Below are 22,310 nucleotides of genomic sequence, written 5' to 3'. Positions count from 1 at the left end.
ACCATTGAGTTTGATGTTAGCTGTGGGTTTGTCATATATGGTCTTTACTAGGCTGAGAGTTTCTATCATAAATGGTTGCTGATTTTCTCAAAAGCTTTTTCTGCCTCTGTTGAGACAATCATATAATTTTTATTCATCATTTTGTTAATGTGGTGTATCACATTGATTGATTTGCAGAGGTTGAATTATCCTTGCCTCCTTAGAATAAATCCCTCTTAATCATAGCATATGATCCTTTAATGTACAGTTGAAATATGTTGCCTGACATTTTATTCCAGCTATGTTCATCAGGGATGTTGGCCTGTAATTTTCTTTTCTTGTGGACCGGTGAAGCTGTCTGGTCCTGAACTTTTGTTCACAGGGAAGTTTTTGATTACTGATTCAGTCTTCTTACCAATAATCAGACTGTTCAGGTTTTTCATTTTTTCATGATTCAGTCTTGATAGGTTATATGTTTTTAAAAATTCATCTCTTCTAAGTTGTCCAATTTATTGGTATATAATTGTTCATAGTAGCCTCTTATTATCCTTTCTATTTCTGTGGTTTCATTTGTAACTTCTCTTTCATTTCTGATTTTATTTGGGTCCTCTCTTTATTCTTGGTGATACTAGCTAACAGTTTGTTAATTTTGTTTATCTTTCCAAAGAAACATCTCTTAGTTTCATTGATCTTTTCTATTGTCTTATTTTATTCTAACTTTGGGCTTCATTTGATATTTTTTCCTCTAGTTCTTGAGGTGTGCAGTTAGGTTGCTTACTTGATATCTTGCTTGTTGATGTAGGCATTAATTGCTATGAGCTTCCCTCTTAGAACTGCTTTTACTGTGTCCCATAAGTTTTGGTACGTTGTATTTCCATTTTCATTTGTCTCGAAGTATTTTTCCTTTGACTTCTTCTTTGACCCATTGGTTGTTCGGGAGCATGTTGTTTAATCTCCACATACTGTTGAATTTCCAGTTTTATTTTTTATAATTTTCAGTTGTATTCCATTGTGGTCAGAAAAGATGCTTGATAGGATTTCAGTCTTAAATTTATTAAGATTTGTTTTGTGGTCTAACATATCATCTATCCTGGAGAATGTTTATGTGTTTGAGAAAAATGTGTATTCTGTTGGTTTTGAATAGAATGTTCTGTAAATATGTGTTATGACCATCTGGTCTAATGTGTAGGTTACATTTAATGTTTATTTTCTATGGGTGATCTATCTATTGGTAAAAGTGGGGTATTAAAATCTCCTACTTACTGTGTCACTGTTGATTTCTCCTTTTAGGTCTATTAATTTTTGCTTTATATTTTTTAGGTACTTCTATGTTGGGTGCATAAATATTTCCAAATGTTATATCCTTTCATTTGATTGACCCTTTATCACTATGTGATGCCTTTCTTTGTCTCTATTATCAGACAAAATAGACCTTCAAACAAAGACTGTAATAAGTATAGCTACCTCAGCTTTTTGTTGGTTCCCAACCAATTTAAGTCTGTGTGTCTCCTTACATCTCAAGTGAGTCTGTTTTAGGCCATGTACAGACAGGCCTTGTTTTTTTATTTCATTCAGCCACTCTGTCTTCTGATTTTAGAATTTAGCTCATTTACAATTAAAGTAGTTATTGATAGGTATGGACTTTTTGCCATTTTGTTACTTGCTTTATGGCTGCTTTTTAGTTCCTTTCTTCTCTTGCTCTCTTCCTTTGTGATTTGGTGAGTTTATTGAGTGGTATGTTTATACCTTCTTCTATTGTGGTTACCATGAGACTTACATACTTGTAACCATCTATTATAAGCTTATCTAAAGCTCTACATTTTTACTCTTCCATCTGTTCTATGTTTTTGATGTCACATTTTACATCTTGTGTATTCCTTAACTAATTATTGTACTTATTTTTAGTACTTTGTCTTTTACCCTTCATACTGGCTTTATAAGTGATTAGTGCACTACCTTTTCTTTATGTTTACCTTTACCAGTGAGATTTATACTTTCATATATTTTCTTGTTCCTAATTAGTGCCCTTTCTTTTCAACTTAAAGAAGTCCCTTTAACATTTTTTTGAAGAGCCGGTTTAGTGATGATGAACTCCTTTAGTTTTTGCATGTCTGGAAAACTTTATTACTCCTTCAATTCTGAACGTTTGCTGGGTAGAGTATTCTTGATTAGCAGGGGTGTTTTGGTTTTTTTTTTTTTCCTTTTGGCACTTTGATTGTTATGCCACTCCCTCTGGCTTCAGTTTCCGCTGAAAATTTGATAGTTTTATGGGGGTTCCCTGTACATAAGTTATTTTTCTCTTGTTGATTTTAAGATTCTCTCCTTGCCTTTAATTTTTTACATTTTAATTAGAATGTGTTGGGTTGGGTCCTTTTGAGTTCATCTTCTTAGAAACTTTCTGGGCTTTCTAGATTTATGTTTCCTTCCTCAAATTAGTAAAGTTTTCAGCCATTATTTCTTCAAAGAGGCTTTCTTCTCCCTTCTCTCTTCACTTCTCCTTGGGTACCCCTATAATGTGAATGGTAGTCCACTTGATGTTGTTCCATCAGTCTCTTTTTAAATTTCTTTTTCTTGTTGCTGCTCTGATTGGATTGTGTCCAATGTGAGGTTCAAACCCTTTGCTCCTCAGGGAGAAGCTCCAAGCTTTGAGTTCTCTCCCAATTGTGGGTTCTGGGCCAGGGATGGGGTTTATAGTGAGATTGTGTCCCAGTCTCTCCTACCCACTTTAATGTGTAGGAGTTGCTTAGCCAGCCTTGAGATTTTGTTTAAAAAACTGTTCCATAAAAAATAAGATGAAAACAGAGAGGGAGGCAAATCATGAGAGACTCTTAACTATAGGAAACAAACTGAGGGTTGCTAGGTGGGAGATAGGGTAATTGGGTGATGGGCACTGAAGAGGACACTTGAAGTAATGAGCACTGGGTGTTGAATGCAACTGATAAATCAGTATATGTTAAATTGAATTTAAATAAAACATTTAAAAAAGAAACTCTACAATATATAGCTACAGACTTGATGTGTCCATGGAAGGATCTTCCTATGTTGCCATCTTGAGCCCAGAACCCCTAAAGAAAGAGTCCACTTTTGAACCCACTGCAGTTGGATGTATCCATAATAGTTTTGACCAAGAATTGTGGTCAGATTTGTTGCTTCGGGGCTGATTAAATAATTGCTAGTGCAAACCCCTCCAGAATTATCTTTCACCGTGGCAACCAACAACATATCAGACCATGTCTGCACTTCAGTCTTGGTTATGGAAAGAGGAAGACCCAGAATTGACACCTTAAGGCCACCTATGACAAGGATTACAGCCTGAGTAAGACATAAATCTTTGTTGTTTTAAATTACTGAAGCTTTTTTTTTTCCTTTCTAGCCTAGTCTAATATAGAGCCTATCCCATCAGATCATGAGTGGGAACATTTCCTGGCCAAAGACTATGTCTTACTCATATATGTATCCCCAGGGTTTAGTATGGACCCTGACATATAGTAGGTATTCAATATTATTTTAATAACTGAAAAAAAATCTTTATCAAAGCAACATCAAAATGAAGTACTATACCTAAAATTTTAGGAAACAGAGTTTATAAACAGCACTGGAAAATTCTGTGATTCACAGAAATTGAGTCAGATGTTTAACTTAGAAACCTGATCAAAAGGGGTTATAATATGGGTGCCTAAAACAGATTCAGTGAATTACAATTATAAATTTTGTATAGACCATCCATTAAGCAAATACAGCAGTTGGCAATTGAAAGTCCTAGAGAAAAGGTTACTTAAGTGATTTACAATGCATTTCTAGTCTCCAGAGATTCTCACTTTAATATTGGTGCAGTGGTTATAATTTTGCATGCCTGTCTTGTTCAAGAGGTCTTTGCTTCATCAGACACATAAGACCTTTTTCCTTGTTTTCATCTTAGTACAAAAGTTCTTCCCTGTGAATGTGTATAACCGATGGATCTTGACGAATGGTATTGTTTCCCTCATGAAAGCTGCCAATTCCTCACAATAATACCTTGTGAAAACTGCTATCATCATTTTATTCGGCTTCTACCTATAGAAATATCTGACCTTTTATTGGTGACCCTAGTTCTTTAGCCCTTACAACTATACATGGATGATTATACATGCACATAGTGTTGAACATTCACAGTATTTCTTCTAAGAACATCAACTATGCAGTCATAACATTTGTAGAACAAATGATAGTCATGTCAATATTAGGCAGGAATTTCTGAGAAAATATTACCGAAGATATATTTACATTGTAATGGTTACATGGCACCTAGAGTTTTTCTACTTCTTATGAAACAATATATTTAAGTGGAAAGCATATACTCTTTGGAATCAGATTTGTGTTTGACCTTTGTCACTTACTAATTATGTAGCTTTAAGAAAGTTAATTTCCTTGAACCTCTTTTTCTCATCTGTACTAAGGAATAATAAGACTTATAATGCTAGGGTGGTAATTATTAGAAATATTTTGTTGAGATGATATAGCACAGTACCTGGCAAAAGTTGTCACTCATCCAAAGACAGGTATTATCAATGTAATTGCTATTTTATATCTTCTAACCATTTCTGAATACTGTTGCAAATAAAATACCCAAGTGTATTAGTGAGGACAGAGGAGGTCAGCCTTTTTTTCTATTCAGGACTTTGATTATTAGCCAAGGTCTACCCACATTATGAAGGGCAATCTGCTTTACTAAAATTTCACCAATTTAAATGTAAATCACATCTAAAAACACCCTCACAGAAATGTCTAGAATAATGTTTGACCAAGTATCTGGGCACTCTGGCCCAGACAAGTTGACACACAAGATTTCCTATCACACCAACTAATTCTTGCCCTTGACTTTCTGAACATACAATTCCTATACTCTACCACCTTGTGAAGAAACAAGATTATCTGATGACTAAGCAACAGCTATAACACTTGTTGAACTGCTCTCTGGTGGAACTTGAAAGAGACTCCTAAGACGACCATTCCTCTTATAAAACCTTTTAAGAGGTAGTTGACATCTGCATTTTGAACAGGGATTAGTCTATTTTCATGACTGGTTTATAGAATTCCTATTTCACACTAGATAAAAAGAGAAAAGAAGGGAAATGCTCTGGAGGATCTGGTATTCCCATTCCAAAGCAAGAGATATGTGAAATCATTAGCAAGACTTAACAGGAGTGACATATATCTCATTATGCATAAACACTGGACACATCGCTAATACCCTATCCTCATTTTAGCAGAACTCACCCAGGGGCACTCTGGAAGAGTACAGCATGCTCTGTAAAGCATTCATCATGAGAGAGTTGGTATACATTTATGAGTATGAGGCTGAGAGAACCACAGTGAAGAAAAAATCGAAGGAGGATATTAGGTTTATGAGGCCTGTGGGAACTTGACAACATCATCACAAAGCAACCATGAGTGGCTATGGTGAATTAAAAATCACCTGATCCAGCCTGGGAGTGTCTTCATCTTTCTGTAATCTCAGTAACGTCAGTAAGGCTGAACCGTTAGTGAGAGGTTACTGGTACTACCAAAGTTGATTCTACCCTAGATTTTTTTAGTCCACTGATAGGAACACTTTCATGTTATGATACCTTTGGTATCAAATAGCAACATCTTATAGTTTCACTGAATAGGGTCTCCTTAAACTGGTATATAGGTGAAATGTCAACTTGTCAAAAGTTAACATTAACAGCTTTTATCCTAAACCTATTCATAAGGAATTCCCTTACAGGTCCTATAAGAAATCCTCAAAGTTAAAATGTGGAGGCAGATATTTCACATCTATGTTATGTATGCAAGGGTGCTCTCAAAAAGTTGATTTCACTTGTGAAATGTAATATCAAACAGTGGTTGACTATCTGCCAGACATTTGCCTTCAGTAATCTCATAAGTTGATCGTATGTTGTAATTGAAGTTGGAGGTTGAGATTTCTAATCATGATACCTGTTTAAATTTTTCTGTCAGCCAAAGTGTCTGTGGAGAATATTCAATTTTATTTTTTTCAAGATAGAATAAAAGCATCTCAGTATATGAATCCTAGAAACAGTCGGACCGAATCAACTCTCCCCACAATTATTCCAGCATCCCTTTCAAGAATAGGTTATTTTAAAGTTGCAAACTAGAGATTGTATTCAATTATTTTCAAACATCCTTTGAAAATGCATTTACACTGTCTGGTATTACCAAGTCTGTTTCTCTCTCATTCCTATTCTCTTCCCAGTCCTGTTAAAAGAAAACTAGGAGATTCAAGGTGAAGGTAAAATATGTTTGCCACCAGAATAGAATAAGCAATAAGATAGAATAGTCAACAGCAAGCAGAACCTCAACAGAATAGCCCTTTATTGACTTTGGGCTAATCCCACCATAAATCATGGAAAGCCAATATTGCTACTTAATATAAGAGCAAAACCCAATAATACTAAAACACAAGAACTGAGGGTACATTCAATAACTAAATAACTCTGATCTTTAATATTAAAGTTCAGTATTAAACATCGTAAGAAATGGAATTCCCTGGTTTAATATAAACAATAAAAATTCTTTGTTTTAATTTGATAATTTGAGTTTTATACCTTTTCAAATGAATGCCTGATTTTTAATATATATTAATGATTTTGATAGTGTCCTATAAGCTTAAAGCATTAATAAATTTGCCAATGTTTTAAGGTTCCAGTATTCTTATTTGATGGCCACAATTTTAAAGTATTTTTCATTTAATTAGTTATTACTGTGGCCCCCTAAAGTCCTTCTTTCCCTCTCCTCTCCTCTCATATTTTGTAACTGGTAGAAAACTTTAAAATGATTTAAAAGTCTAATCCAAAAAACTTTGTTTTCTTATGATAGTATACCATCAAATACAACTCAAGTTCAGTTTTGACATCATGGAACATCATATTTTGATTGTGCTTAGACACTATATATTAAGGAGATAAACTGAGTAAATTGCCTTTGAAAAGCATCAAAATCTGTTATTTTGAGTTTTGGGAGGGCTAGGGACCATGCAGTATTAAACTGCCAGTGTACTCTTGACACCAGTACAAATCTCTGTTCTACCGCTTCTGTACATGACAGTGATTTACTAACTTTGTCTCCAACTATGAACTCTTGGACATCAAAGAGCCATGATTTTTTTTAATTTGCCTCCCCAGAGCCGACCACAATATCAAGCACATGGCTACATACCAGACATGTACTTTATCTTTATAGAGTAAATGAACAAATAAATGGACAAGCTCCCCTTGAATGGAGTTTAATTCTACCATATTCTTATTTTATTTAAAGATTATTTGAGGGAGAGAGATAGAGCCCAACAAAGGGCTTGATCTCAGGACCCTAAGATCACCACCTGAGCCAAAACCAAGAGTCAGAAGCTTAAATGACTGAGCCACCCAGGTGTGCTATTCTTATTTTAAAACTGTTTCTTATACTTCATTTTACTTTAAAGAGATGCACATTCTACAGTATTTTCAATGTGTTACCAATGACACCATCCAATGAGGAGGCAAGTTCTAAGATTATTCAACTAACGGATTGTGAACTTTAGTATTTCTTACAAATGTCATGTTCAGAAAGAAGTTTAAAGTCCACATTATCTGGTAGGTTCTATGTGTTTGTTGTAGCAATCGACAGCCCTGGCTCCCTGGAACTCTCTCTTTCTGTGTTTTCTCAGACTCTAGGTTCTGTTGGTTCTCCAGTCGCTCTGCCCACATTTCTTGTTCCTCAGCCAGCACCTTCTTCTACATTACCTGCTATGATGTCTTTGATCCTCTTCTCTTTGAACACATTCCTTCTGAGACAGCTTTCTTAATCATTTCCCCATCATCTAGGGGGTAACTGTTCCCAAACTTCAGTTTTCATCTCATTGTGTCTTTATCAATATCACCATATAGGCTAGGCCAAAAGTTGGAGTCTTTGTGAAATTTTCCTTTAACAAAATTCTTATATTTAATTAATTACCAACCCCTATTGATTCCACTTCCAGAGTATCACTTTCCTATTAGTTCAGGCCTGCTTTCTGACATTCCTCTCAATTCCTTGCAGGAGACATTGCAGACAAATAGATTTTCTAAAGTGTTAGCTAGACCCTTCTCTCTCCTCAAGGTTCTTTTGTAGTTTATAATTTCTCAGAGAATAACATCCAGATCTTTTAGCATGGCATTTAAAAGACTGTTAAAATCAGTCGGCCATGACTCCCTGCACACACAGGGTTACCCCATGAACTGATTTCTATTCTGTGAGCAAAGACATGATCTTCTATACCTCCATGCCTTTGCCCAAGCTGTTGTTTGTTATGGTAAAGTGGACTAGCCAACTCCGAAGACTTCCAGAAATGAGGAATCTACTGTTTCCCAAGGCAGCCCATTTAACATCATCCAGAGCTGACACCACAAGTTATTCCTTGCCCTTAATTGTATTCCTTGTGCCCACACAGAACAAGTCTAATTTTTTTCTTTTTATATGATAGATCTTCCAGTAATTTAAAACATGTTACTCCTAGTGCTTCTATTCTCTGAGGTAAATATCCACAAAGTCCTTTAAGATAAGCCTCTTTTTTTTCTAGCCCACTAAAAGTTGGCATCAAGAACTTTCCTGGGTACCCCAGATGGGGTCTGACCATGATAGAGTGAAGCTTGACTCTGCCCTTTGTATTACACACACCTCCCAACCAGCTCTCCATTATTCAGAGGTGGATTGCACAGCAAGGAGCTGGGATTCACTCTCATTGTAGAGAGTTGGGAATTAGGCCCCAGCTTTGTTTTCCTATACAATCTGAGTGCCATTCAAAAAGCATTTGGAATTCTGAGTTTGTGAGAAAATTACCTTTTTATTTCTCAGCTGTACTTTCATCCTGTTGCCTAAAGTAAGAAAATCAAATTGGATCTGAACTCATTATGAGTTTTAGATTCCATAGAAAATGTATGAAGAGGAGAGCAGAGAAAGAGCCATGAGGGAATGTATACAGGGAAAGTTACTGATAGTTCTTCATAGGGCTGTCACCCACCATAGGAGAAGGAGAAGGCGTACAACCCCCACCAGCTAGGGTTCCTTGAACTTTCCATTATCCTCTCCAAGTCCCATGAGGTACCTGGTATTAAGGTACTCCAGATGACCAAAAACAGATGACAGTGTTGCTTCTCCCAAGAGTAGTTACCTCTGAACAAATATCAAGCTCTGCAGTGTTAAAAATAAATCCCTGACAGAATTTTAATCCTCAGCCCTCAGATAAGAGAGAGAGATGTTGTCCTCACCACTTAATTCCCAGGACATAAGCAAGAGCCTAAAGATATACTTCATAGTTGCTAATGAAGTTCTGTCAGCCCCAAACTAGATTCTATTACAACATGTGAACATTCACAATTAATTGTAAGATTATAATCACAATATTCAGAGTAACACCTAGAAATAAACACCTGACTCAAAAACTATAGAAGCATTTAAATCTTAAAGGAATTTCAAAGTACTCGTATGTTGCCCATTTTTCATTTTAATTGTAAAACTATAGGCCAGGTTTTGGAAATATAGCCATGATGATATATTTGTTTAAGTCTTCGCTTTAATTTCCAATAACTCTCTAAAGAAGTTATTGGAAACACTCTCAGGGAGACACTCCTGGCCCTATTAAATCATTAATTAAGCAGCTCTTAAATTTAAAACACCAGGTTTAAATGTTACTTTTACTAGTGCTACTACATGGACACTTAACTTGTTCTACCTACCTACCTATGGACTCATTATCTAATTGAGAAAAAAAATAAAAACCCTTCTGTATATTAATCCATTTCTGTCCATATCTCTTTAAAATAAACTTGATGTTATCATAGTAATAATATAGGGCCTTAAATACTTTTCCAAATGTCCCCACCATTGGAGATTTTAAATCTTTTGTAATATCAATGTCACTCAATATCTGCATTTGTTACTATAGTAAAAACTTTTTACCTATTCTTCTTAATGAATATCAAGTTCAAGGTGTTCTACTGTATTTAATTTTCCATTAAAGGACCTAGACTTAGTGGATATTAATGCAATACATAAAACATACTCTTCCCATGGTTATCTCCATTTCACCTGCTGGCAACTTCGTCATTCTCTGTGCTCAGGACAAAAATTTAAGTCAGTTGTGATGTGCCTCTTGTTACCCTTCCGATCCTAAATTCAACCAGTTGCCCATGCTCACTCCACTCCAGCCACACCAGCATCATTGCTGACCCTTGACTGTGACATTCCCACAGCAGCGCCCAGGGTAGGTCCTTTGTAGCAGTTCTTCCCTTTACCTGGAGAGCCTGTCCTCTAGGCAGCCATGTGCCTCATCCCCTCATCCCCTGCAAGACCTCAGGCAAATATGCAAGCTCCCTTGCTCAGCGCTCTCCACTGCCCTCCAGCTTTCCTTTCTTCCATAGCACCTATCACCATCTACCATACTATATACTTCACCTACTTGTTTTTGTGTCCCTCTATGTGATAGGTAGAATTCTAGAGATTCTATCCCCTCACATTAAAATAAACATTAACCTAAATACTGTTGTGAAGGGACTTTGCAAGGTCATTAAAGTTACTCAACAGCTGACCTTAACATAAGAAGATCATCTGGGTTCTCTGGGTGGAATCAATGTAATTACCTGACCCTCAGAAGCAGAAGAGTAAGGCAGAAGAGAGATGGGGGAAGGGTGGTCAGAGAGGTTCAGGTGTGGTAAAGACTCCACGTGTCATGGCTGGTTTCAAAATGAATGAGTGTGACCAGGAGAGCAGGCATTTTGACGGAGGTGAGAGAGGCTCCCTGATGCCAGCTACTAAAGAAATAGAAACCTCATTCCTACCCTTAAAAGGAATGGAATTCTGTCAACACACTGAATGAGCTTAGAAGCAGATTCTCCCTGTACAACCTCCAGCAAGAAACACAGCTCTGCTGTGAAAAGATGAAACACCCCATGTTTTCGGCCTTGGGAAACCCTGAGCCGAGAGACCATGGAACCAGGCTGGGGCCCAGTCTTAAATACAGAGAATAAATGAATGTTATGGTAAGTCCCAGGATTTGCAAAGGCAGCAAACGAAAACTAGTATATGCTCTATGAGAGCACGGATCCCCATCTCGGAGTTTTCTTCACGCTGTGTTGCAGAGCCTAGAATAACACCTCACAACAACAGACAATAAATACCTGTTGAATGAATGAATATACACGGTATACGCAGTCTTTCCCATGAAATCTATATTTTACGAGATGATAGAATTTTTTTTACCCCAAAACATTGAATAAAAAATATTAAAAATGTAAAAGGTGAGTTGATTTGAAAACGGTCTAATCAGTAGTTTGTATCTTTGCAAGTTAGTGGTGGCTGGCTACCACCTCCTAAAGTACTGGTTTTCAAAATGCATGTTGTAACATATTGGCAGGTCATAAAATCAATTTATGGGGTTGAGATAGGTAAGAAGGAAGGAAATAAAACAAAGAAAACCTTAGAATTTTTAGTGTGGGGTGTATGAGTGTGTGTGTACACTGGATCACACTGTAAGATGTATTTCTTACTGTAAGTACCATCAAAATAATTGGAAAACAAGGGCCCTAAAGGTCACCGTACTCTATGCTGTGGACCAGGATACAATTTAGGGCCTGACCAGAGGTGAGATGAAGACAAATGAATGGTGAATGTGTCTGTTAAGAAAGGGCTGATCGGGAAAGAACTACACTATCCCGAGTCTGTGATTAAATTTGCAAGGCAAGAGAGAGCACTATGGTTGAAGAATTCACACAAATTGCACCATCTTAAGGTGAGGAAATGAACTTTTTTCCTCCTGCTTTCTTTTTTTTTTTTTTGGCCTTGGGGCTGGAACAGTGCCCCTGGACAGTGTTCAGAGCGCCCCCACCCCCAATCACAGAACAGTCGCTGAGTCTTGGTATAAAATCCACCAACATCTGGACAAGGATGACTTGAGGCTTTAATCAGCAAAGCATCCTAAAATGCTGTTTCTTTTCTCCCTTACAGGGAAAGGATTAAAAACCCAAATACTTATCTATCTTCTGAGATTAGCCAGTTATTAGTGTCATATAAATTTAGCTGGAGAGGAAGTTAGAAATGTCCTTGGCACGTGGAACCAAAAAATAAATCCTGGTTAAAGGAACTCGAAATTGAATCTAACTCAATATCCTCATTTATTTTGCAGATGAGGAGGCTGAACTAAAGGCTTATACTATCCCCATCATTATAAAAATGTTATATTTATCCATGATTCCAGTGTTTATTGTCAGTGGACTGCATATGGATAACTAGAATAATGCAACTGTACACTATCCATTCCCCTACTCTAGGGCATACGCCTGGTTGGCAGGGACCACACCATACATCTTTGTACTCTCATTAGTGCCTACTGTGCTTTGGGAAATTAAATAAGATAATACCTGCAATACACTTAGATTGCTTCATACACTCTAAGAGCTAAGTGAATGCCTTCATATATGCTTTTGTTGCTTTGATTATAATAAGAGCATTATTATTATTACAGGATGTTTATGCAGGGGAAATTCTTAATACCTGTTGATTTTCTTTGCATTATTTGCCAAAATGAAATCATATTTTATGCACTTAAAATCCACTTATATTTGAAGAGACTTTAGAAAAATAGAGTTCTTATCTGCTTGAGGCACTTTAAATAGTAAAGATGAAAGAATTCCAATTAGTTAAAAGTTACCCAGAAAATGTCTTAAGTATATGAAAAGTAAATAGACCTAGGACTTGTGATTCATAAAGATAATATCTCTAATGAAAATACAGAATCTTGCATACTCTGAAGGTCATCTTTCTTTACGTAAGAACCAGACTTAAGAGCTGCATGACCATTGGTGTTTAGAACCCATACGCATGGCCACGGACTGTGAATTCTAAAATCAAAATGTGACTTCCTTTAGGAGATGTTCCACAGTGAAAGAATATCACAACATTCAAAGAAATGAATCACAGTCTATTTTTTCTGAGGATCCAACAATGTTATCAAAGATTTTTTTTTTTCTCAAATCTTGTAAGCTCTCCAGCACCTTTCCCCCCTGCTACTTTTGTATTATATAATTAGAGTATAATTATGTGCTCTTTCACACTGGAAAGAGTATTCTTTTATTAATGACTCTGAAAAGTTTATTATTTATCTTTGAAAACGAGTTTGAAAGCAAAGGGCTCTCATGACTTTTCCTTTCTTTCTTTTTAACTTTGGAGTTCTTTAAAAGTAATACAATAGATGGTTACAGAGGTCATAGGCAGTCATAAGTTTCCACCTTTAAGGTAAGAAATAGGGTTCAGGAAACAAAGGTTGCATCCTCCTCTTCCTCCAGATTAAGTGTTTGGGGTACTGAAGAACATGATTGCAAAATACTGATGTTCCAACAAAGGTTGTCTTATTCTTTGCCTTTTCTCCCTTGTTGGGACAAATAGAAAATGGATCAGAATAATAAGCTTCCTGAATCTGGTACAAAGAGAGAAGGGGGGTATAATTCACATTTATAGTAGGAAGTACAATGTAAATTCCAAATTAGTTTTAAATGCGGAATTCACCCAGCCCATAATCTGTAGCCAATTCTGGAAAGTACCACCACATCTCAGCTGAGGCTAAGCAAGTCTCATCGCTGTTTTTGGCTGACCGCTTTTTTTCTAACATTCGGCTTACCAGAGCACTCCAGATTGAATATGGGCAATTAAAAGGAAGGGTGTACATTATTGCAAATTTTAATAATTTCTCGAGCCATTTTGCTTGCAGTCATAATCCCACAAGACCAACATACCTTGCATAAGAAACTCAGATGACTTTTGGCTGCAAGCAGCTCTTCAGTTACTTTGTAACCTATTCATGCTTAACTTCTGGACTTTCCCCATTTGTGGCTGGAACCTGCCAAATAGGACTGCAGTGGCTGCTTGGCTTCCCACAGCCATGGCTAACTTATTTAAGCCTGGCAAATGAACAATAATGCCAATGAATCAAATAACGATCAGAATTCTTCTCGATTCCACTGCTGCTATTTATGTATGGCAGGAGCTACCTCTGTCCAACACTTCCATGGTGTACAAAGTAATACTGGGCCAGAACTATTTCAAAAATTTGTATGTACTATTTCAGTGGAGATAGCAGAACAGTAATAACCTGATGACCTCAGAAGCTTTGTTTTTTGAGGCCTCAGGGAAAAGTAGCCAAATTGTTTTGTAAACCAAAAATACACTCAAAATTGCACATAATTTTGCCTAGCCATTTGGAATACCATGATGTCCCTTGAGTTGGAAATGTCTACACAGCTTCCTACTCACCAGCAATCTTTTTCTTGTGAAGAAAAACAAAAGATAATCATTTACTTTAATTGTATTCAAGAAACTCCATCTCTCCGGAGGATCTAGATATGGTCTTCCTCACAAGTTCTCAGCCTCTCATCCATCTTGTTTAATAACAAGATGAAAAGCAGTTAAATGTGAAGAATTGCGGAGACTGAATTTTAAGTTTGGACCGCTGAGAATATGGCACAGCAGGGAGGGAAGGGGCACTTCTAACACAATTTACTGTGGGAATTTAGATCACATGGTCTTGACCTTTTCAACGATCCAGAAAGTTAAAGGTAATTTTAAAGGTCTACCTAATATGAATAGAACGGTAGGAAGCTTTCCTCACTATTACTTAAGAATAAGTTAAATTATCTAGTTTAAACTACAGGTTAAGAGATTACGTTCTGAAATGAGCCTGCTCGGTTTGAACCCTGGCTTCCCTGGTTCATTAGCTGTGTGACCTTGGGAAGTCACTGAAGGTTTTGAAACTTTGGTTTACTCATCTGTAAAAAGGAGATAATAATATTATCTTCCTCACTGGGCTGTTAAGAGGATTAAATGAGCTCATTCGCATGAAGTACTTTGTTCGGTTTATGGCATATGTTTTAAGTATCCAATAAATGTTAGCTTCCTCATGTCCACTGAAGTAACAAAAAACAGAGTTTAGTCGTAGAGTGCTATTTTTTTTTTTTTAATTTGCTTCAGAATCTCAAATATTCAGTGAATTTCCATGAGTGCTATTTTGGACTAAGAATTTATAGTGTTAGGGAAGGAAATATTTTCATGCTATAAAAAACCTATAAGGAAATTTCATATTGCCAGGATGTTTTTAACAAATCAATATGGTTTATATCATGTGCTAACTGAATAATACAATTATTCTAATTAACTGATCATGCACTCTGTGGGTTTGGGAAAAGTATGTCACCATTTAGCCAACAAAGAGTCATGAATAATTTGACAAAATATGAAGTTATTGTTTATGCTATTAGAAACTTAGTTACTTTTGTGTATGTCTGAACAGCCAATTCACTAAACATATTATTCAACAAACTGAATTATATATCTGATAGGATTTAAAAATAATGCTTTTGAATATGTCCAGAGAGGTTTAAAAAAAAAAAAACTGCTATTATTAAATAATGTGGTAAATTAATCAGTCTCTGGTTTTGTTACTTTTTATAAAATATCATATCATTATTCTGTTCTCGTCCCCAATTAACCAATTCTGATCAATAGTCTGCTTTCCCCTAAAAGCAAATAGCAAAACAAGACAGAACTTTCGTTTGCTGATTCTACAGAAAATTTAAATTCTGCCAATCCAGAATATCCATGGAGCTAATTAGGAAAGCAAAGAATAAAGCTAACCATTTTTCACTTCTCTCCCATGTCCCAGAAGTCAATCAGTGCAAGCTGAAAGACGTCATTGTCTGAAGAGTATTCTTTTCATATTGACTGAGATTTAGAAACTCCTCTCGGTAACTCATTACAAAGTTAACCATTAGAAAACCATTTATTGACCCAGAAATCCGGAAGATCAAAATAATTACTTTCATAAAAATGAAAGACTCCTAGTTGCGAAATTGTATTGAGTCATATGTAAAACAAATTCTTTTTCCCAGAATATATTCAAATTATTGTCCATTAGAAGAGTAAGGGATTGAGGTCACCTTCTCAGCATTTAACATGCATCCTTGGGGGGTTTCACATTACTGTATTTCATGAAAGAACACACAACATTAATTTATTAAATAACATGACAGTTGATGGCAATCTATAGAAGATGCTATTCTGGGCAAAAAAATGTGCTATGTAAAAATGAATTAGGAAGAAAATGGGGCGAGGATGTAGTATGGAAAACTATACTCTTCATTCTACAACCATCATTTAACGATGTTACTGCACACGTCCATGCTCTATAAATTCAGAGACATGTTTGCTTTCCCAAGCTGGCTGTCCACTTACCCTAGTTGTTTTCACTTTATTCCCAGAGGAACAGCTCCACCCTTTCCGATCCGGAAGAACTTTACATTCCTCTCCCTCAAGACATGGCTGCATATGGCACCACCATTTCTGTTCCACTATTGAAGCTACAGGAGATTAAAAAAAAAAAAAATCAATTCAGTGTTTTCTATTGGGCTAGTTAATTCTCTGCGTGCACATTTAAAGAGGAACAAAGGGCACCGATTTTTCCCACCACTAGGTAGATTGGGCTTTGAAGCATGCTTCCCTTTTTGCCCACAGGGGCTAAATCTTTCTAGATATTCTGACTAAAAGAATTTGTATTTTCTATTTTAGTTTATTGTGGTAAGAACACCTAACATGAGTTCTACCCTATTAACAAATAGTATTGTTAAATTAAATGCACATTATGGAAGGATTTTTTTTTCATGTGAACGTACAGGCTTCATGAAAACTAATATATTGGAAAGAAACTTATGTAAACATACGCATGCACTGATTTACCTAAACATAAAAGAAAATCAACCTCTGACCAGTTTAGAGTCAATGTAATACTTCCCACAAGTAGGCTAAAATTAGGAGGATACTAGAGTTAATGTAATTTTTTTTTTAACTGTGGGCAGTAACCATCATCAAGGAATGAGCCATGCTAACAGGAATATTTAAATTATTATTTATGGTAACAGTAATTAAACAGATCCATACAAAGATGTATGTCCTATTGTAATTAGGTGAACCTTCCAATAAAGAAATTAATATTTTGATGGATCTCCATAAATATCAACATTTCATGTGAATTCAAGGTACAATTACAAATTCGCTCATTTGTATGGTGCTTATTTTTTCATTCTTAAGAACCATCCATGGGTTTAGGTCACCATACTGTTTAATCCTCTATTTTCATCTCTCCTTTCCCAATTAATTTACACACACATGCCCTCCACAGGTAAATCAGTATTTCATGGTATCAAAGTAAGAAATACATGGATTTGTTGGAACCTCACTAGAATGCCTTTTGTTACAAAACTGCATAAGGTCTTAGACCTTCTTCAGGAGGATTTTAGATTTCAGAATGCCCCCCCTAAATAAATAATCTCATCAACCACATGATTTATGGAATGGTCCCTCAGGACTGACCACAGTCAACAGCATTATAGTGGAGTTCCAGTTCTAACCAGTCCCCAGCTACATGACCACCATGAGCAATGGAAGAAGTCGCACCATCCACACAAGATGGAGCAGCTCGCGTGGTGCCTGCCACCTGCCCAGGGAAGCAGGAGCACTTGACTGTCTGTGATCGCTCTTCTATCTTGTTCTTATTACAGCATCTGTGGAGTGCCACCACCTCGCAAGTGCCCGTTTTAACATGGTGAGCTGCACAAACAAAAGAGATAAGACAACATTGAGAAAGTTTTGGCTTCTCCCCCCCTTTTTAATTAGAAGTACATTAAATATAGCTCTATAAGGGATCCACCATGCATGAAACTAGAAATACAACGATGCTGACTCCATATGCAGATTTGATTTCTTTTCTAAATGTGCAAGGACCATTTCTGTCAGTAAATGCTTGGTGAAGCAGGAACAATTAGTGACCAGATTAGAAAGAGCTGTTCGAACAGTCTGAAATAGAGAGACAATATGTGGCGCCATCAAAAACATACTTATTTGCATATGACTTTTTTGTCCAACATGTTAATCCAAGAAAGGCTAACCCCTTGACAAGGCGCCCTGCAATGGGGCTAAGAGCAGACCTCTTCTCAGAGTGGGGGAGGGCTAAGTTTACATTGTTCTTCTAGGGGTGAGTGCAAAGGTCAGACAGGGGACCTCTTTTCAGAAAGCAAGGAGGTAAAGGGTGGAACCCATCTCCTCAGTATTCCTCTGCCCAGTTTCCCTGGGAATGAACTAATTGGGAATTCTTGAAATTGCTGCCATTTTCCTGAAAGTCCCAGCCAGTTTCAGTCCTGAAAATGTTTTCTTCCCATACTGCCTTGAGGGAACAACTGCCACCAATAGCCAACAACTGTAGCCAGCATGTGGATAGATTTATATCTGGCCTGGGAGCCCCAGCCAATAAGCTGTGGGGCTCCCCCCACCCAGCCCACTAACCTGGCAGAACGGCTTCTGAATGCTTTGGGTGCTTGAGACTTGTGGACCTCACTTATCACATTATGATAGGGTTCTAGTTTGCCTTTATTTTTTTTTTTTTTGGCACCATTTCATCTTCAGAGTATTAACCCTACTTTGAAACAATAAAGCAGAAGTTTCATCTGCTAAAAATAAAAAGTTTAAAAACAAACATTAGTTGAAACACTATGCTTTCAGAAATTCAAAAAATGTGATATAAAAACCAGATCTGAAATTGTTTAACGTTATAAACATATCAAGGCCCATTTTGTAAATGAGATCAGTACATCATGTATTTATATTAATCTTCCCCTTGGGGATGAGTATCACTGTGCAGAACTCAGGTTAGACAGCTTGCTTAGATTTTTCTTGTAAGAGAAAACAAATCACACATTGCCCATCCCTCCATGCGAGACCAAGAAACGTGGGTGTGACATATGGCCTTGACATGTGATCCTCAAAAGAACTTTCAAGAAACAGAAACCATTTCCATTGCCACAGAGATTTTCCTGCCACGGTAGATACAAATGGGGATTTCTCTATGTTTGACTCAAACATAAGGCTATCTCTGTAGAAAGTTTAAAAACTTGAGAGCCAGACTTCTTTCTTCTTGTGCTCTAGAAAATATTTTCTTAGCTAAGGATGATTCAGTTTGGTTTAATTTATTGAATGCTTTGCATTATATCATACAAGTCAATATGCTGACTTTTTGTACTGCACTGCACTTAATCACATTTTGATTGAGTCAATACCACACCTCAGGTATGGTTCTGAGTATTGGGGATATAACGATGAAAAGGAGGGACATAGAGTCTGCCCTCAGCTCATATTCCTGTGTAGAAAACAAATTATAAATACCTGTTAATGATTAAGACAATACTAGATTTTTAAGCTCCTTGAAGGAACTGCAGTAGAGTAAGGGGAGAGTAATCAAACAGGGTGGGGAAGTGTATTTTTGTGAGTGTCAGAGAGGACCCCTGTGAGATAATCAGAATGATGACCTGAGTGCTGAAAGGGAAGCATCTGTTATGAGGATCCAAGAAAGGAAGAGCATTCCAAAGAGAAGGAGCAGCAAATGGTGGGGAGCTGAAACGGAAAAATGGGTGATGTGTTGCCAGGACAGCAACATGACTAGTGTGGCGATAGTGCGGTTGAACAATTGAGAGGTCTAGCGAACTGTGTGCGAAATGTGGGGAGATGGAGTAGGGGCTGGTATGCTGAATAAAGGGACTGGATTTTACTCATGTCACAAGGGAAACAGTCTGGGTGGATCTGGTATCATCTCATTAAATGCTTTAGAAGTTTGCTCATACCGCTCTTTAAAGAATGGATTGAAGAAGCAAGAGTGGGATGAGGGAGACCGGTTATGAAGAGATTGCAAGAGCCTAGAGGATAAGGGATGGGACTTAGTCTATACTCACAGCAGCAGAGTTGGGGAGAAGTAGCAGGTTAGGAATATTCCCCTGTAGAGCTGGTTTGACTCGCTATTGGAGTGAACATGAATTCAGAGAGAAGGAGGAATTAGGATTACTCTTCAGCTTGTCCTGAGTAATTAGAAGTGGGTGGTTCTGCAAACTGGTGTTTGCCAGAGGGAGAGGTGGATGGGAGTTGGATAAAATAGATGGAGAGCACATTAATCATGATGAGCACTGATCAACATGTAGAATGGTTGAATCATTATATTGTACACCTGAAACTAATATAGCACTGTATGTTAATCATACATGAACTGTGTGTGTGTGTGTGCGTGCGTGTGTGTGTGTGTGTGTGTGTGTGTGTGGTGGTGGTGGTGGTGGTGGTGGTTCTGGCAGATAGAGAAGGCCTGGGAATGGGGAGTTTGGCAGAAGCTGGGTTGGGTTAAACTATCTGTAGTTCTTGTTGTCAGTGTTAAATCTGAGACTATTACAAGGTACCCAGGTAGCAATGTAAATCAGGCAGCGACATTTATGAAGTGGAGCTTAGGGAAGAGATTTGGGCTGCAGATACGCACTTAAGAAATCCAGGCTGATAGGTGATATTTAAAACCACAGACTAAACCACATTACCATGGAAAGGCCGCCAATAGAGAAGAAGGGAACGAATAGTCCAGAACCTCAATCTGAAATGGGGGAAGCCAGTAATAGAGACTGGCAAGGAGCAGCACATGAGGTAAGATAAAAAGAACATGGAATGAAAGCATGGAAAACCAAAGAACAAAATGTTTCAAGAAGAAGGGGATCGATCAGCTGTGGTGAGTGCTGCTGAAAGGTACAATAAACCAAGAAAAATCACTGTCCCTTAAAAAAGTAAGATCATGTACTAATTAAGAGCATAGCCTTTGAAACCAGAGTAGCTGGGTTCAAATCTGAGCTCCCCCTAATAGCTGTGTGACCTTGGGCAAATTATTTAGGATATTAATAGTACCATCTTTATAGGGTTGGTTTGAGGATGAAATGAGTTAATGGGTATAAAGTATTTAGAGCACTGCCTGCCTCATAGTAGGCCCTCTGTGTTAGCTATTCTTAGCATTTGATCCAGTAAAAATCATTTCAGTGGCATGATGAAAATAAAAGCATGATTCAAGTAAGTTTATTGGAGAATGGGATGTAAAACTGCAATTATACAAATTTCTTCCAAGAAGCTTTACTGTTAAGGGAAGAAGGAAGTGAGCAATAACCAGAATGAAGCATGGTATCAAGGGAATCTTTTTTAATGAATGCCATAAAGGCATGCTTGCTTGCTGGAATGATCTGGTAGAGAAATGCACAATATAGGAAAGAAAATGGGTAATTACAAAAGAATGTTCTTGAGAAGGAAAAAGGAATTGAGATTCAGGGCACTGGGGGGGGGTTAACAATAAATTGATGGAGAAATAATCCATTTTAACAAGAGCAAAGGTGGGATGTGTAGCTATAGAGGCAGGTAGGTGTGAATGGATTAGGTGGTGAGGAGAGGAGGCAGTTTCTTATCTGACTTCACCTAATTTTGCTATGAAATATGAGAGATGTTTGAAAAGAAAAGGGATATAAAATAGGTCTCTCAGAAAGAGGCAAAGTACATTTCCTGGGAAGGAGTAGTAGGATGCCTGCAGGGAGTTGGCTGGTACACACTGTAAACTCCAGAGGATGGAAAAAGATGAGGGATTTCAGAGCAGAATGGAGATGAACATCTCTGTGATGATGACTGGGGATGCTTGGACCTCTGATAGTGATTTGGGGAAAGAAAGATGTACATCATGAGGTCAGTCGTACAAGTCTTTGGATGGAAACCAGGCTGGAGACAAGAGATTATTAGGGCTTCTTCAGATACTGACGCTGTTCAGCCCAGCACTGAGCTGAGACAGCTCCGGGGACAGCCTGAGGTGGCGAGGGTTCTGCTCTCTTCCAGAGGGTTCTGTTTTCTCCCAATGCCAGGAGCACACAGTGACAGTCCACTGACCTCTCCCCTGGGAGGAGAGGCACTATTTTAGCATCCACGAAGGCCATTTTACTATTTGTTCTAAGGAGATTTTATCGTACATTGGAAAGGAATAGGGGAAAACTCGGCATCGGGTTTCCCCTTCCCAATGTCAGTATCAAAATTCATTTCTACTTTTACTGACAAAAATATAAAAGGATAATGCAGTTGTGGTAGTCATTGGTAAACATTAGTGCTGTTTGCCAAATATTTCTGGCTCTCTCCCTTCTGGACACCTGGTAATATTGTACCTCTTCACCCCGATCATTAACCTTTGACGTGATCATGTGACTTGCTTTGGCCAATGAAATGAAAGCTAAAATATTAGCAGTCACTTACGAGCAAAAGCAAAGGATATCAGTTTGTGTGGCTGCTTTAAGAGCTAGTGTGTAATTCACCACATTTTTCCTACCAGCCCAAGCAACCAAGTATGTTCTTGATAGTGGAAACTATATCGACCTGAGTCTTCAAGTGAAGAGACATGAAGCAGAGTTCCACCAACT

At 37.4% G+C, this 22,310-nt stretch overlaps 1 protein-coding gene across 9 annotated transcripts in view; it reads right to left on the bottom strand.

Moving 5' to 3' along the window:
• The window catches only part of TAFA2 (TAFA chemokine like family member 2), a 461,688-nt gene that overhangs the window by 25,942 nt on the left and 413,436 nt on the right, over positions 1–22,310 (bottom strand). For all 9 annotated transcript variants that reach the window (XR_003519624.2, XM_027591679.2, XM_035729059.1 and 6 more), the window contains 2 exons: positions 17,470–17,622; positions 16,252–16,376 (listed from right to left, as the gene is read on the bottom strand). Coding sequence is in view for 8 of the 9 variants with exons in the window: in XM_027591679.2 (XP_027447480.1) it covers positions 16,252–16,376; positions 17,470–17,622 (278 nt within the window). In the remaining variant the exon portion in view is untranslated. The remainder of the gene's footprint in view (positions 1–16,251; positions 16,377–17,469; positions 17,623–22,310) is intronic.

The sequence above is a fragment of the Zalophus californianus genome, chromosome 9 (genome assembly GCF_009762305.2).
Source record: "Zalophus californianus isolate mZalCal1 chromosome 9, mZalCal1.pri.v2, whole genome shotgun sequence".
Lineage (NCBI taxonomy): Eukaryota > Metazoa > Chordata > Mammalia > Carnivora > Otariidae > Zalophus > Zalophus californianus.
The sequence above is the reverse complement of the archived record's forward strand: the minus strand, read 5'-3'. Positions and strand labels throughout refer to the sequence as shown.